The sequence below is a fragment of the Dermacentor variabilis genome, chromosome 2 (assembly GCF_050947875.1).
Source record: "Dermacentor variabilis isolate Ectoservices chromosome 2, ASM5094787v1, whole genome shotgun sequence".
NCBI lineage: Eukaryota > Metazoa > Arthropoda > Arachnida > Ixodida > Ixodidae > Dermacentor > Dermacentor variabilis.
In genome coordinates, this window is record NC_134569.1 from 199,371,212 (window position 1) to 199,388,836 (window position 17,625).

The 17,625-nt window shown below is 51.7% G+C and overlaps 1 protein-coding gene across 1 annotated transcript; it reads right to left on the minus strand.

Moving 5' to 3' along the window:
- Positions 1-248: 248 nt before the first annotated feature.
- Positions 249-3,472, minus strand: LOC142571141 (solute carrier family 22 member 7-like). Its single transcript, XM_075679424.1, has one exon. It carries the CDS (start codon positions 3,351-3,353, stop codon positions 1,521-1,523), a length of 1,833 nt encoding a protein of 610 aa, XP_075535539.1. The 5' UTR covers positions 3,354-3,472; the 3' UTR covers positions 249-1,520.
- Positions 3,473-17,625: the final 14,153 nt, after the last annotated feature.

Genomic DNA, 17,625 nt, shown 5'->3' on the forward strand with positions numbered 1-17,625 from the left:
GTGACGGACGCATTTGATAACAGAGGTGATAAGAGAATGTGATGCATACCTATCGTCACAATGACGACTTATCAGGAAAATCAATATGTTCGTACCTTTGTTCAGAATTCTATGTCACCTCGGTGTCGTGTGCTAGACAGCTTCGCTGGTCATCCAACTTCACAGAGCTCATGAAAGAGGAAGCCTTACTGAGCTTTTGCTGACTAGCGGTCATTGCAGAATACTGACGTCATTCATGTGCACGCAATTGGAAGAAGGCAATAAGGATCCGCAAGAACAATACAGCTTATATAATACATTTATTTATCGAGCTTGATTTATGCGCTTCAGAGTGGTAAAGCAAGCAGATTCTGGACACGACCGTGCGGGCAGAATCAAAACGCCACAGCCACTGCATGCCAGCACGGCGATTTGAAGATAGCATGGGATTCGGGCAGCGCGAAACTTGTGAAAATTTGAGAATTCTTGCTACCAACACGCAGCCGGCCACACATCGGGAGACGAAAATGAGACGCGGCCTTTCAATCTGGTGTCCCCTTTTTCTTATGTCCGTTTTTCTTAGCCTTCTGCTGCATGCTGGCGAAGCTTTCATTTATACCACCTGTATTGTCATTACAAACAAAATAATGCAACATGTTTTTTTTTAAATGTTCGTCTTCCAGTGTCTGTGAATAGCTATTTACGAGATTTTGACAAAAATTAGCGAGGTTTTTTTTTTTCATTTTTATTTTTCAATAGTGTTCATTTTCGTGAAAGCTTCACATTTGAGGCAAACTATAAAAATGATAATTTGTGGTACAGCAAGAATATTCAACAAGATTATTGAATAAGTTAAGGTCTCGCAGCCCACTAAATTTTAAAAGCCTAGATACATTGGTTTAGTAGATAAACATTCGTAAATATGGCAACTTTTGAAAAGTGTATCAAATTAGGGAATTTTTCTAAAATACCTCCGTTTTGCAGAGAAACCTCAAACAATCATAGATGGCTCTTCTTTACGTATACGTCTTACACAAAGAAATGTATTGTTGTACCCGTAATATTTTCTATTTCACATTATTGTGAATTTGCGACAATGAAAATGCAAATGAAAATGGCGCCTCCACACTAAAGAATTTCGGTATTTTTTTCCTCCTTAAGTACTCATTTGGCAAAGAAGCCAAGTTCTCTTTTGTGATACCAAGTCACACAAAATATACAATATTCAAGGAAATCTAAAATATGAATTTTTGGGCCCGTGTTGATCCCTCGTGGAATCACCCTGCCGGCTCGAAAGGGTTGAAAAGCAGAAGCAGAGGAACAATATTTTCGATATATTTAAATGTAAAATGGGAAAATTAGAAGGAAATCGAATGACGCCTAATTATACAAGTTTGAAGTCGCAGTACACTTGTAGAAATGTCGTCCTTTTACCAAATTACAAAGGCAAAGTTGCTTTCTGTGATACACAAGTAAGGAAAAAACTACACGCGGTAAAATAGCAAGAAAATGTAAACATAAGCATGGTTTGGCCAAGGTGACTATCTGCCTGGCGATTGCGTGTCAGCATGGTCACTTTTCATCCTGAAGGGACTCATTGCCGCTTGGTCGGCGCTGGACATGTTGACCGGTGAAACAGCACCAGACGCCTTGGCATCTACGTTGGACCCCCTACTATCGGGACTGATCATCTTGTTGTCATGAGTAGCCACGGGTCTATGTCGCTTCTTGCGAACTTTTCCCTTCGGCTGCGGCTCCAGCGACTTCTTCATGCCTTCCACCGCGTCCGACGGGCTCACAACAGTGGTCGACCGCGTGCTCTCCGGGTTGAAGGGGGTGGCCTTTCGCGGCAGTTTCTGGAAGATCTGCGCCGAGGCGTACAGCCCACCGGCCACAATGACCAAGAGCAGGTCCTCCCGGCCCGCCGCGCGGAGGCTGGACGCTGCAGCGGCGAAGACTCCACCAAGCCGAGCGCAGGAGTACGCAAGGCACACGCCGAGTCCGCGAGCGGCCGACGGGAAGGCCTCGGTCGCGCACAGTGACGTGACCACGACGCCGACGCCCGTGACAGCCTTGGCTTGGATCAGGAGGGCGGTGCTGAACAGTTCAGCAGAGCCGGTACTGAGCGTGGTGGCCAGAAAGCAGCAGTAGGTGCCCGCCAAAACGTAGACGGAAGTGACGAGAGCCACTCGACCGATTCTGTCTACGGCGAACAGGTACAGCGCGTAGCACACAGCGTCGGCAACGACCGACGTCCAGCGCATCCAAGTTTTGTCGCGTGCCGAAGATGCCAGAAGCAGCGTGTAATAAGCGACCATAATGGCGAAAGAGGAGGCGTATATGATCAGGCCACGACGAAGGACGGCTGATGAGGTACTCTTGTCGTGACTGGCGGCCGCAGGCCGCCTGGCGTAGTCAACGTCATGGTTTTTGATTCGCTCTACCAGCAAATCGGCGGCGCCGGCAGGGAAGCCGTTCACTTTGGCTGCTGCCTGCATGGCAATCTCGGCACCCTTGAGGTCGCGCCGGGCGATGAGCCATCGAGGCGACTCTTTTACGAGGAAGCAACCAAACGGAACGAGGAGCGTGGGGGACACCATGAGGAGTTGCAGCCCCATCCAGTTGAGACGCGCCTGCTTCAGGGCTGCGTAGCATGCGTCGCCAAGCAAGAGGCCGACGATTCCGGACATGCTGACGTGGACGGCCCGCTGGGCGTTCGTGGACACCTCGGTCAGCAGGATGCAGGCCACCATGGAGAGAGCGCTCGAGGAGCCGGATATGACAAACCTCGTGCAGAGGTACATGAGGTACGTGTCGGCGAAACAGCCGCCGAACGTCGCAACCATGAGCACGCACGCGGCTCCACGTATGACCAGCTTTCGGCCGGTGATGTCCGTGGCGAAGCCGGACGCAGCCAGAGAGCCCAGGACACCGGCCATGAAGACGGCATTAGCCATGTGCACGAGCCACCGCCGATCGCACACCAGGTTCCAAAGACTGATGATGGTGGTGTGAGCAGCCTCGGCGTTGTAGTCCCACCGCTTGCACCGTACGACGCTGGTGTCGTTCAGATATCCCGGCTTCGCGAAGACGGTGCAATGACTTCGCTGGCCGTCGTCCTCTATGGGGATGGCAGTCTCCTTCCATTCCGTGTTTGACATGTTGGTGCCGACCGGCTTGCTGCACCAGTGGTCCACCTCGCTGGAGATGAGCGGGAAGGCAAGCGTGTGGGAGTGCATGACCCATACGCCGACAATGGCGAAGAGCAAGACACCCTTTTGGTAGCTGCCGTACCCGAATGCCTCGGCACAGTCGAAACTTTCGCTCGGCTCCAGGTCACCTGCTCCGAGTCGCTCCTTCAGGACACGTGCCATGCTGGCGCGCTGCTCCCGTTTCTGTAGAGCTTAACTGGGTGATGCCGAGCGACGCTGGACAGCCCGCAACGCAGGACCAGACACAACGCCTTTGACCGCTCATTCAGTGAACGCTTCTTCTTCTTCGTCCCCGATTCTTGCTCGCCGTCACGTGTGCCTCCTTTTCATCTTTTTTGCCTAATTGTAAATCTATAATTTCTGCAAGACAGATTGTCTTGGGGTAGGTAATTTTAATACGATGAGCATTCTTTGAGAATTCCATCCACTTTTCGGTATGTACGCCCGTACTAACTCTTTTACGCGAACACTGGATATGTGTAACTGAGCATGAGTCACTGGGTATTCTGCAAACGAACTCCTACCCAAATCCGGCGTCCCTTAATAGCATATATCCCGAGATTTATCCGAATTGTTCTTGCGTGGCCTGTGGTGAGGTAGCTACGTTGCCTCATATGCTCTGGGAGTGCGGGTCGATGGCCCCGAAGTTCACCAAGGAAGAGTGGGACGCGCTCCTGCGAAGTCCCGTCTTTGAGGACCAAATCCTGGCCGTCCAGCGCGCCCGCGATCGGGCCGGCAGACTAGATCTGTCAGTCCCGTCGTGGGATTAGCCGGGTGCGCGTTTTATCGCGCTTTGCTAGACCAAATAAAAGTTTATTCACTTACTCACTGGGCATGTGCGGGAATAGATATCTCGGGACATTGGGCATGTGCAACTGCGCATGTTACATGATATAGATGGATAGGGAGATTTTATTTACATGAAAGGCAAAAGGTCGACATGGGGCTGCTTTGCTACATAGTGTGCTATTCTGCTCTGGAAAAGAGGGGAAGGTAGTGAAAGAATTGTAATGGATGATGATGATTAGAAGAAGTAGGAGGAGTGAATGGTTATGTACATTAAACGGCGTTCCTACTATAGAGCGGCTCGTCTAGCTTCGTGTCGTGCAGAAACTTCAACAGCACTTTCGCTGTCCACCTTGTAGTTGCAGAATAAGGACATGGACCGAGAATAAAGTCATCCGACTGTGGTTGCCTGCCGACGCTAACAAATTTTCCAACGTCCATCGCTCAAGTGTGTCCAGCGTCCAGCTTAGTGTGTCCCAGCGTTCCTGGCCTGTGACAGTGCTCGCACTCAGGGCTATTCAACTGACCGATGAAATGTGCGTAGCGGCGGGTGAAAACAAAGCCCAACACCTGACGTTAGGTATGTGAACGTCTTTGGCCAATCCTCCAGAATGGCTATGTTCCACTGGGTAGGCACCCGGATAGACACGTAGGACAAGCTAATTCGGCGTACTGGGGCGCGAACTAAAAAAAAAAATAATCACCGCCCAAGCACCTCGTACCAGCGCTGGTTAACAAGCGAAGCTGAAACGTGCGGCCCCAAATTTTATCACTGGGCTAATCCCGACGGTTCATTGAAGTCTTTCTCAATTATTGGTACCATGTTTGTGTTTCTTAATGAGGTTACACACACGTTCAGCTGCGATGGAGAGAACGACGCCAGTGACGGTATCCCCGCAGTCCGCCGTTGTCGCTTGCGATCGATGTCTCGAGCTTGCTCGGCGGCGTGGTTAGCAGCATCCACCCGCCATTGACGCTTGCGATTCTTCAAAATTAAATCTGGCTGTCACGTAAGACAATGAATGGCTCACATGCCATTAAGCAATGGCTCATGCCCCCGTTAATGCGCCCCCCCCCAATAACGACGACAGAAGTGAAATTCTACGCTGGAATAATGAGCGGCAACGGAGTCAGCCCAGCTATATTGTCACGTGGTAGTGACGGTTAAGAAGGCAGCAAAACTGTGATTAACGAAACGGGCGTTTTATTGGGCGAACTTGTGCCCTCAAAAACAGGCTACACTCAAAGAAAGGCGACAGCGGCGAACACGATCGGCGGTCGTCGAAATCTGATCAACGGGTCAAGCGCGTCGGCTTTTGTACATCAATCGTCGAATGTTCCAGACTAATCGCTGGGACCCGCGTGTCTTCCACAAAGTTCTACGTTATTCGCGTCGCGCACACATGCAATCAGTTTTCACAAGGTTCGGTCACAGACAGCGGATGGAACCACCGATAACATTCCAGAAACTTCCAATACATGAAGGCGCGTCCTGCGCCGTGCGATAACATTTGTTAGGCGGTGAAACGTGTCGCCCGATAAAGTACACGTGTCAATACCCCCTCTTAAAAAGCATCGACCCGATGCTGCAAACAAACGAAAGTCATAAAGAATAGCACTCGTAGCAAAGAAAACAACAAAATAAGGAAGTTCGTCAGCGTGCGTAAAAGGGCTTCAGACGCACTACGTGGACCACTTCAGATCGTGCCCGGCGCCGCTGTGACTGCGAAATGCTGTCTGGCACGACCTCATAGTCCAGTTCGCCAACCCGTCGGATGATCTTGTAGGGTCCGAATTAGCGTCACAATAGTTTCTCACTGAGTCCTCGTGGACGTATTGGGGTCCAAACCCAAACACGGTCACCGGGCTGGTACACGACGAGGCGTCGTCGGAGGTTGTAGTCTCGGCTGTCGGTACGCTGCTTGTTCTTGATCCGTAGGCGGGCGAGCTGTCGGGCTTCTTCGGCGCGCTGGAGATAGGTAGCGACGTCAAGATTCTCCTCCTCAGTGACGTGCGGCAGCATGGCGTCGAGCGTCGTCGTCGGGTTCCTGCCGTAAACCAGCTTAAACGGGGTGATCTGAGTTGTTTCATGCACCGCCGTGTTGTGACGGCATCCCAGGTCTTGTGTTCGACGTCAACGTACATTGCTAGCATGTCGGCGAAGGTTTTATTAAGGCGCTCCGTAAGACCATTCGTCGGTGGGTGGTAGGCAGTTGTCCTCTTGTGCCTTGTCTGACTGTACTGAAGAATGGCTTGGGTGAGCTACGCTGTAAAGGCCGTTCCCCTGTCGGTGATGAGGACTTCTGGGGCGCCATGTCGCAGCAGAATTCTTTCGACGAAAAATTTTTCCACTTCGGCTGCGCCACCTTTCGGCAGAGCTTTAGTTCCAGCGAAGCGGGTGAGGTAGTCCGTCGCCACGACGATCCACTTATTTCCAGATGTTGACGTCGGAAACGGTCTCAACAAGTCCATCCCGATCTGCTGAAAAGGTCGGCAAGGAGGCTTGATCGGCTGTAGTAATCCGGCTGGCCTTGTGGTGGGTGTCTTGCGTCGCTGACAGTCTCGGCATGTCTTGACGTAACGGGCGACGTCGGCGGTTAGGCGCGGTCAGTAATACTTTTCTTGTATCCTCGATAGCGTCCGGGAGAAGCCGAGGAGCCCCGCGATCGGATCGTCATGTAAGGCGCGCAGTGTACTTAAGTCTGGGCGCAGCGCCGACGGAACAAGAAGGTAGTTGGCGCGGACTGGTGAGTTCTTCACGAGTAGATTGTTTTGAAGCTTGAAGGAATATAATCCGCGCTTAATTGCCCTAGGGACAACGTCGGTGTGCCCTTCCAAATACTTGGCGAGGCCTCTTAGCTCCGGGTCTGCCCGTTGCTGTTCAGCGAAGTCTTCCGCGCTTATTCCAAGGAAGGAGTCGTCATTCTCGTCATCTTGCGGCGGCGGGTCAATGGGGGCGCGTGATAGGCAATCGGCATCGGAGTGATTTCGTCCGGACTTGTAGGTTACAGTGATGTCGTATTCTTGTAGTCTGAGGCTCCGCCGCGCCAGTCGTCCTGAAGGATCCTTTATATTCGCTAGTCAACACAACGCGTGATGGTCGCTGATGACTTTGAATGGCCTGCCATATAGATAAGGGCGAAATTTAGCTGTATCCCAACCGATGGCGAGGCATTCCTTTTCGGTCGTAGAATAGTTGCCTTACGCTTTTGACAGCGACCGGCTAGCGTAAGCTATCGCCTGTTCGACTCCGTTTCTCCTCTGGACTAGAACGGCACCGAGGCCTAGGCTACTGGCGTCAGTATGGATTTCTGTATCGGCGTACTCGTCGAAGTGCGCAAGTACCGGCGGCGACTGCATGCGTCGTTTGAGTTCTTCAAATGCGTCGGCCTGCGGCGTTTCCCACTTGAACTCAACATCACATTTAGTTAGACGTGTCAATGGCTCAGCGATGCGTGAAAAGTCCTTGACAAAGCGCCTGTAGTATATGCACACATGCCAAGGAATCTACGCACTGCCTTCTTGTCGATGGGCTGCGGGAACTGTGCGATGGCAGCTGTCTTTTGCGGGTCTGGGCGGACACCAGATTTCCTGATTACGTGGCCTAGGTACAGAAGCTCATCGCAAGCGAAGCGGCACTTTTCCGGCTTAAGAGTTAGCCCTGATTACTTGATGAACTCTAGTACTGTCGCAAGCCGCCTGAGGTGATCGTCGAAATTTCCGGCGAAGACAACGACGTCATCCAAGTAAACGCGACAGGTCTGCCACTTCAATCCTGCTAAAACCGTGTCCATCACGCGCTGGAACGTTGCAGGCGCCGAGCACAGTCCGAATGGCATAACCTTGAACTCGTAGAGGCCGTCATTTCGCGATCTCTTTCGTCGACTTCTATTTGCCAATAGCCATACTTGACGTCCATCGACGAGAAGTATTTAGCCTTGCAGAGTCGATCCATTGCGTCGTCTATTCCTTGATACGTCCTTCTTCGTGATCTTATTCGGACGACGATAATCGACGCAGAAACGTGGGGTTCCGTCCTTTTTCTTCACCAAGACTACAGGAGATGCCCACGGGCTTTTGGACGGCTGGATGATCTCGTCGCGCAGCATTTCGTCGACTTGGTGCCTTATAGCTTCACGTTCTCGCGTCGAAACTCGGTAAGGGCTCTGGTGGAGTGGTCGAGCGCACTCTTCGGTTATTATGCGATGCTTTGCAACTGGTGTTTGTCGAATCCTCGATGACGTCGAAAAGCAGTCTTTGTATCGTCGAAGCCGACTTCTGAGCTGTTGCTGCTTAATCACGGGTAGAATTGGATTTATGTCAAAGTCTGGCTCGGAAACTACGGTTGTCGGGATAGATGCAAACGTTGGTAGATGCGGCAGAATCCGAGAGGACAAACGCATTGCTGGTTTCCATAATTTCCTCGATGTATGCGATCGTCGTGCCCTTGTTGATGTGCTTGAACTCCTGGCTGAAGTTTGTTAGCAACACTTTCGTGTTTCCTCCGTGCAGTCGAGCGATCCCCCTTGCGACGCAAATTTCATGGTCTAGCAGTAGGCGTTGGTCACCCTCGATTATGCCTTCTACGTCGGCAGGTGTTTTGGTGCCGACGGAAATGACAATGCTGGAGCGGGGCGGAATGCTGACTTGACGTTCGAGCATGCTGAAGGAATGGTGACTACGAGAGCTCTCCGGCGGTATCGCTTGATCTTGCGATAGCGTTATCAATTTCGACTTCAGGTCGATGATTGCGCCGTGTTGGTTGAGGAAGTCCATGCCGAGAATCACGTCTCGTGAACACTGTTGGAGGATAACGAAGGTGGCAGAGTAAGTCCGGTCATGAACGCTGATTCTTGCCGTGCAGATTCCAGTCGGCGTAATGAGGCGTCCTCCAGCGGTCCGAATTTGAGGGCCCTCCCATGCAGTCTTAACCTTCAACTGGGCGGCGATGTGTCCATTCTTGACGGAGTAATCGGCCCCTGTGTCGACTAAGGCGGTGACTGCGTGGCCATCGAGAAGCACGTCGAGGTCGGTGGTTCTTTGTTTTGCATTACAGTTCGGTCTTGGCGTCGGATCACGGCTGCGTCGCGTTGACCTGTGGCTGGTATGTGACGTCGTCAGGTCGTCTTTCGTCGTCGTATTCTTTGCTTCCAGACTTCGTCGGGACGGCGGCGTGTCGTTATGTCGTCGAGGTAGTTTCTTCGGCGTCTTCGTCGGCGGCGGACGATCTTCGTCAGTTCGATGAACAGCAACCGCACCTCTATCGGTTGCTGCTTTTAGTTTTACGGATATGGGCTCGCTGACCGGCTCCGGGCTGGGCATGGTCGGCGCTGCGGCGACAGGTAGCGGCGTGGTGATGGCGAACGCGACGGTCGTCGAGAGCTCCACTGAGTAGCGGCGAGGTAGTCGGTGATATCGCGAGGGCGTTCACCTTGCTGCAGGCGCGGAGCGTTGACGGCGAACCCTCGCAGTCCCCTCTCCCGGCATGGGCATCGTCGGTAGACGTGACCCGCTTCTCCGCAGTAGTAGCACAGCGGGCGGTGGCAAAGCCACCTAGAAAAAAATGTAAGGCCACCGCATCACTTCCTCTCCCCTGTCAATACGTCACGAGAGTCGGATGGTAGCGGTGGATGGGGGAGCGCTGCGTTTCTAGAACGCGGCGCGCGTTCTGAAAACAAATTTTCTCCGTGGCTGCAACGCTAGAGCGGCAAGGCGTGGAGCATTTGCTTGGTGGCTTTGGTGGGGCATGCTGCACCGTAAACGCGATTGCTTTTCTTCGATTGTGCGTGGTTCGTCGTACACGGAAGCGCAACGATGCCTGGCTGTTGTTGCGCACCAAACTGCAAGTCCAATTATGACGGAGGACAAAGTGTCCGAGTGCACAAGTTCCCATCTGACCGAGCCACTCAGGAAGCATGGACGAGAGCAGTTCCTCGGAAGGACTTCTCGCCAACGAAGTACACAGTGGTAAGTATTTCTTCTCTCTATTGTTATTCTGGGTTTCCAGACGAATAGGTTTCGTCAGCATAGTGCGCAATGCATTCGTGCACGCGTGCACAATAGATGGGTCTCTGCACCTGTCGACGCGCTTGTAAATTCAACATTTTCGTCGAGCTTCATACCTGTAACGGCTTGTTTTTTTTTTCAGCTCTGTGAAAAGCATTTCTTGCCATTGGATTACTTGAAGACGACATCTTACACGGACGTCAAGACAGGAAAAGTGGTCGAAGTTGCCATGAAAAAAATCCGTCTGAAGAAAACTGCAGTTCCGAGCTTGTTTCCCAATTGCCCTGCCTATTTATCGCGTCCGCAAGTGTGCGTTCGAGAAGCGCCGGCTGCCAAAAGAGCGCGCTTGGAAGCCATATATTTGCAAAAAGCTTTCTCAGCAAATCCAAGCAGAAGAGGACGCCAAAAATCTGGTTGGTAGCTTTGCGGACTTGCTGAAGGACTTGCCAAGCTTTCAGTGTTCGGACTTCTGGACAGTTTTGAACAAGGGCTCCAAGGTTTTCTTTTTGGACTTGTCACTTCAATCTGCTCCTGCAGTCCGTACTTCGGTGATCGTGTCCACAGACCTGCGCGTCAAAGTATTTTTTGGTGAAACGGGTGTGAGGAAGTGTGGTGATGTTTTAGTTCCTGAAAAGCTGTGCGACTTGAGAGATTTGAAAAGTGTGTTACACATGAACGAACAGACACATAAGGATATCAGCACTGAGCGTTCTGACAAGGCCCGTCATCTACTGACATTGGTTTCGACATTGCTAGAGGAAGTAAGTGGAAAACATTTCGCATGCGAGTTGCAAGAATGGCATTTGGAAGTGCTTAAATTCTTGAAGAGTCAAGTTGATCTTGTTTTGAATGATGCTGGCCGATATCCCCCCGATTTATTGGTTTTTGCTAGCCTTTTGTTCACAATTTCACCTCATGCATATAGATTCCTGAGAAGTTCGATGAAGCTTAAGATGCCGCATCCTGATACGATCAGAAGACTGTGTTCGTCGTACGATGTACGCCCTGAAACGGAGCAGCAAGAATGTAGCTTTCTTTCCTATGCAAAGCGTATTGTAAGCACATATAAAGAGCATGAAAAGTCTGTAACGTTAATGATTGATGAGATTCACCTTCAATCATTTTTTTATTACAAGGCTGGGTTGGTTACTGGTGCTGCGGTAAATTCATCGACTGCAGCAAAAACTGCCCACGTATTTATGATACAGAGCCTGCTTTCTTCAAACAAGGATGTTGTACACATCCTTCCTGTGGCACAAATCGATGCTAAGGCGCTGCACGACTTCCTTCGGAAGATTGTTCTTGATCTAGAGGCATCTGGTTTTAGAATAATCGCAGTGATCTCGGACAATAACTCCATAAATAGAAAAGCCATGTCCTACTTCGCTAAGCCGGCAAGTGTCAGCATTGTTTACCAGCATCCTGCTGACCCATCACGACCCCTGTTTTTTGTGGTGGACCCAGTTCACATACTAAAGTGTATAAGAAATAACTGGCTGAATCAAAGAAACATTGGCAAATGCATGTACTTTCCTGAACCGAACAGTGATGAGGCTGAACCAAAGATACTTACAGCATCTTTCAAGGTATAATGCCAGCTGCACGAAGCTGAAAAGCATGAGCTCTTGAAGCTAGCACCAACGCTCACTTTGAAGGCACTGAACCCCTCAAACATGGAACGGCAGAACGTTAAACTAGCCTTAAAGATTTTTAACTCATCTACTGTTGCTGCTCTCAGTGTTGCAACGTTCCAGCATGCAAAGGAAACCTCTCAATATGTCGACACCATTTTGACTTGGTGGAACATTGTTAACGTCAAGACGCCAAGAAAAGGACAGCGGTTGCGAGATCAATTGCAAGGTCCAATAGTTTCATCGTCATGTCCTCAACTAGAATTCTTAGATAGAATAGTTCAATGGCTTGATCACTGGAGAAGCCTCGAACATGACAATGACCGCTTGACACGTGAAACGCACATAGCTTTCAGCCACACTACCCATGCCTTGCACGAACTTGCCATATACTGTCTCAAAGAGCTTCGTTTCGAGTATGTTCCTTTGGGCAAATTTCAAACTGATAGCTTAGAGGATCGCTTTGGAAAGTACCGGCAATTGTCTGGTGCCAATTACCACGTGTCTATAAGGCAGATATATGAATCTGAAAACAAATTGCGTTTGCAGAAGGTTCTGGACCTGCCAGATTTGGACGTTCTACTACCACCGAGCGCGAACACGTTGGAGACAAGTGTACATTCAGGAAACGGCCAGTTTCAAGTCACTGTGACCGACTCTGACATTGAGAAAAAAACGTCAAGGCTACCGGCACTAACCGATGTTGCCGGCTATTGTGCCCATTGTTGTGGTCGCACCGCTGGCGCGAGTTGTTGGGAACTCGGCGCTGACGCCCGTGGTTGCACCTGGGTCGCAAGCCCCAAGGGTAGCGTTGGCCTGGCGGCCTGGGGTACAACTGGAAGCATCCGAAGGTCCCGGCAAAGCATGAGTCGACTGGTAACAACAAAACAACTTGTTTATTCTAACATCGCAAAGAGTTGGCGGTCAGGTTGACCGAAGTAGAGAGGCGGGAGTGCACTTTACTCAACAGAAGAAATCGGAGCCCTCCCTCGGCGTCCGGGAGCAGCTGCTCTTATACTCTCGGAGTCGAGGGCAAGAAGGAACGTCTCTGGAAGGGGGCGCACGTGACGGCGCCGCTCGGGCACGTTGGGACGAGTAGGTGACGCATCCGCAGGGCCGGCGCCGCTCGGGCACGTTGGGATGAGTAGGTGACGCATCCGCAGGGCCGGCGCCGCTCGGGCACGTTGGGATGAGTGGGTGACGCATCCGCCGGGCCGGTCAGACCTCCTCGCTTCACAGTTGGGGGAGCTCCTCTCCCCGGCTGCCGCGCTTTGACAAGCGTGGGCACCAACATGCACACACACACACACGCACACCGAAGACACGTGGCATTGGAACATGCCTGGACGCGCTTGGCGGGGAGGCGTAGCAGCGGCGCCGAACGGGCCAAAATGTCTGCCGCTTTGACCGAAGCCCCGGCGTCCGTTGCATCCGCGCCGGCTATACCGCGCGTCGTAGGCGAAACGTAACAGACCGCCCCGCCGGGGGATGGAGATCCCGATGGTCAGGGGACTGCATCCGCTGTCCGGAGGGATGTCGCTCGATGATGTTCATAACCGAAGTCGGGCGTCCCTCGACGTTTCTTGAGCGCAGCGCACAGAGAAGGCCTCGTTTTCTCGTTCAGGTTCACACAGGACACTGCAAAGTGACTTCGGGAGAGTTCACATTTTTGTTCTCGTTCCCGGCAAGCGTTTGAACTACGCTGAAACTCAACCGCTCAGTCAGCAAGCACGGCACAACCCTCACTAAGCCCTGCCAGGCTCTTTCCCCTTTTATACCACTGCCTAGTTCCTTACAGTAGTCTAGCAGCACTCAGAACGCGTCCACAAATTGGAAAATTGCACTAGAAAGCATGTCATCACTTTGAAACACTAAACAAAACAATATGTTAAAAATCCTGCCTCAGGAAGAAAAACAACAGTAACAAACAATTTTGAGGCTGATTCCTACGTTAGGGGCTTCGACTTAAGCCATCGGCGTTACCGTTGAGACTCCCCTTTTTGTAACGCACCTCAAAGGAATATTGTTGCAAAGCGAGGCTCCAGCGCAGGAGGCGGCCATTTTTGGGAGAGATGGTCTGCAGCCATTGGAGAGGGCAGTGATCCGTCTCAATGATAAACCTCGAGCCGGCTAGATAGCATGACAATTTCTGAACGGCCCAAACGAGACACGCACACTCTTTCTCGGTGGCGCTATACGCCTGCTCACGACTGGTCAGCTTACGACTAGCATACAGGACGGGGTGTTCTACTTCTCCATTTTCCCGTTGGCACAGTACAACGCCCATGCCTCGCTCACTAGCATCGCACTGAACTACGAACCCTTTTGTGTAGTCTGGCGATCGTAGCACAGGCTGGCTTGTTAGGGCGCTCTTTAGGGCGCTAAAAGCTCTTTCCTTTGTCTCGTCCCATACGACTGTTTGGGGCTCTGTTTTTCTTAGAGCATCCGTCAGGGGAGCCGCGATATCAGAGTACCTGGGGATGTACCTCTGATAGTAGCCGGCGACACCTAAGAACGACCGAATATCGGTCTTCGTGCGCGGTTGCGGGAAGTCTCGCACAGCGGCCACCTTTATTTCAGAGGGGCGGCGACGACCCTGACCAATCACGTGACCGAGGTAGACAACCTCGGCCTGTGCTAACTGGCACTTGGGAGCCTTGACTGTCAAGCCCGCTTCGCGCAGGCGGGTTAGCACTGCCCGCAAGTGTGCCATATGCTCAGACCAGGATGCGGAGAATATCGCTACGTCGTCTAGATACGGTAAAGCGAATTCTTGCTGTCCCCGCAACACTTTATCCATGAGGCTTGAAAAACAGTATGGCGCGTTCTTCAAACCAAAACTCAACACTTTAGGATGGAATGTTCCCATTGGTGAAATGAACGCCGCATACCTACTAGCCTCTTCTGTAAGTGGAACCTGCCAATAACCCCTGACAAGATCTAGGGTGGAAATAAACTGAGCGCTACTAACTTTCTCGAGGCGCTCCTCGATGTTAGGGATCGGATAAATTTGATCCTTAGTGATGGAATTAAGCCTGCGGTAGTCGACGCAAGGACGAGGTTCCTTGCCCGGTACCTCAACTAAAATCAAAGGGGAGGTATAATCACTCTCACCTGCCTCAATAACACCGAGCTGTAGCATTTTCTTTACCTCAGCCTCCATAATATCGCTCTGGCGGGGTGACACCCGATACGCCTTGGATCGTACTGGCTCTGGGGAGGTAAGTTCTATATCATGAGTAAGGACAGAAGTCCTACCAGGCCTCTCAGAGAACAGACCTTGAAACTCTTGTAAGAGCTGGTGTAGTTCGGTTTTCTGCTCAGGCGACAGCGATGCTCCACTGACTAAGTCACTAATGACTTGACCGGTGTCTTCCCTGTTCGTCACTGAGCCTAGTCCCGGAAGCTCGACCGGGAGCTCTTCAGGAACGTTTACCATCATGCACACCACTGCTTCCCTTTGTCTATAAGGTTTGAGCAGATTACAGTGGTAAACTTGCTGTGCTTTCCGCTTTCCTGGCAGACTCACCACGTAGTTAACGTCCGACAGTTTCTGAACAATTCGTGCTGGGCCCTCCCACTGCACGTCTAGTTTGTTGTTTAGCGATGTGCGCAATATCATGACCTCATCGCCCACCTCAAAACGACGGGCCCTGGTGGTCCGATCATAATAAACCTTGGCCCGCTGCTGGGCCTTTGCCATTGCTTCACCTGACAACTCCTGTGCCCTTCTTAAGCGTTCGAGGAGCTTAAGCACGTACTCCACCACGACTGGGTCGTCGCCCCTGCCTTCCCACGATTCTCGAAGCATGCGAAGCAGAGACCGAAGCGAGCGACCGTACACCAGTTCAGCTGGCGAAAACCCCGTAGCCGCATGCGGCGCGGTCCTTAATGCAAACATCACCCCAGGCAGACACAGCTCCCAGTCAGTTTGATGTTCAAAACACAATGCTCTCAACACGCGCTTCATGACGGAGTGGAGCTTCTCAACGGAATTCGACTGTGGGTGGTACACTGAGCTGTGTAACAGCTTTACCCCACACCTTTCGAGAAAAGTTGTCGTCAAAGCGCTAGTAAACACTGTGCCCTGATCTGATTGGATTTCCGCAGGGAAACCAACTCGCGCAAATATGGACAGTAGTGCATTGACTATCTCAACTCTCCAACTCAACTCAGTTCTTTAAGCGGCACTGCTTCAGGGAACTTTGTCGCTGGGCAGATCACAGTCAAAATGTGTCTGTACCCCGTGGCTGTTACCGGCAGAGGTCCCACTGTATCAATAACGAGCCGTCTAAAAGGCTCCGTAATGATAGGTACCAATCTCAACGGCGCCCTCGATTTGTCCCCTGGATTGCCCACCCGCTGACAGGTGTCACATGTCCTCACGAAATGGTCTGCGTCCCGAAAACACCCTGGCCAATAGTACTCTTGCAAGAGACGGTCCTTAGTTTTCTTAACTCCTAGGTGTCCGGACCACGAACCCCCGTGCGACAAGCGCAACAGATCCTGACGATAGCATTGAGGCACGATCAGCTGATCGAACTCCACTCCTCTGCGGTCTAGATACTTCCGGTACAGGACTCCACCTCTTTCCACAAAACGCGCATTTTTCCTGGCGATACCTTCCTTGACAATGCAGCGTATGTTTTCTAGGCTGCCATCCTTCTTTTGCTCGGCTATCAAAGCCGACCGGCTGACTTTTAGCAACCTATTAAGTCCATCTGACGTAGGCGCGATGAGCAAATCTGCAGATAGCTCTTCTAACTTTCCCGCATCGGGATTTTCCTCTCCATTATCTGGTGCCTTTAACGTTACATACTCAATTTTATTCAGTTCAGGCGTGCTCTGAATATCGGCTTGCTGCGCCTCTGACCCTTTTTCATTGTTTGATAACGTCGGCCCCGCAACTACCGCCTTTGCAGCGAGCTCCCGAACCTTCGATCTGGTTAATGCCTGAACGCTAGCCTCACCAAACAAAAGCCCCTTCTCGCGCAGGAGGTGATCGGACCTGTTCGAAAATAGGTACGGGTACTGTGGGGGCAGCATAGATGACACTGCCGCCTCCGTCTCAAGCGCTCCGAAAGGTCCTTCAATAAGCACTTTTGCTACCGGCAGACACACGCTATGAGCTTCCACGGCTTGCTTGATCCATGCGCACTCGCCCGTGAACATATGGGGTTCTACGTAAGACGGGTGAACTACATCCATTGTAGCTGCGGAATCGCGAAGCACTCGGCACTCTTTCCCGTTCACGAGGAGGTCTCGCATGTAAGGCTCGAGAAGCTTCATGTTCTCGTCAGTGCTGCATATTGACAAAAACACAACTTTTGGTGTTGTTTCCGGACACTGCGCCGAAAAGTGACCCGGCTTCTGGCACGTATAACAAACGCGCGCTTGCCTCGTCTCGAACCGCTTTCTGCGTTCGGCTTCGGCTGCCGCCGTCTCCTTAGGTTCGGTCGCACTGCTTTCACTCGCATCCGCACTACGTGTGTTCCCCTTTGCTCTCATGGGTGTGAACTTCGGCCTCTCAAACTTCGAGCCAAATTCACCCTTTTGACCGTCCTTAGCTCCGCGAGCCCGACGCGTCACAAACTCCTCGGCTAGCTCAGCGGCTTTAGCCACCGTACAAACGTCTGGCCTATCCAAGACCCAGTACCGCACGTTCTCAGGTAACCGACTATAAAACTGTTCCAGCCCGAAGCACTGCAGAACTTTATCGTGGTCACCGAACGCTTTCTCTTCTTTGAGCCACTCCTGCATGTTTGACATAAGCTTGTACGCAAACTCCGTACATGACTCACTTTTGCCTTTCTCATTTTCCCGAAACTTCCGACGGAAAGCCTCCGCTGACAGCCTGTACTTTTTTAGCAGACTCGATTTCACTTTGTCGAAATCCTCTGCCTCCTCTCTATTCAAGCGAGCGACTACGTCGGCCGCCTCGCCGGGTAACAAAGTGAGCAAGCGCTGTGGCCACGTTTCCCGAGAGAACCCCTGCTTCTCGCACGTTCGCT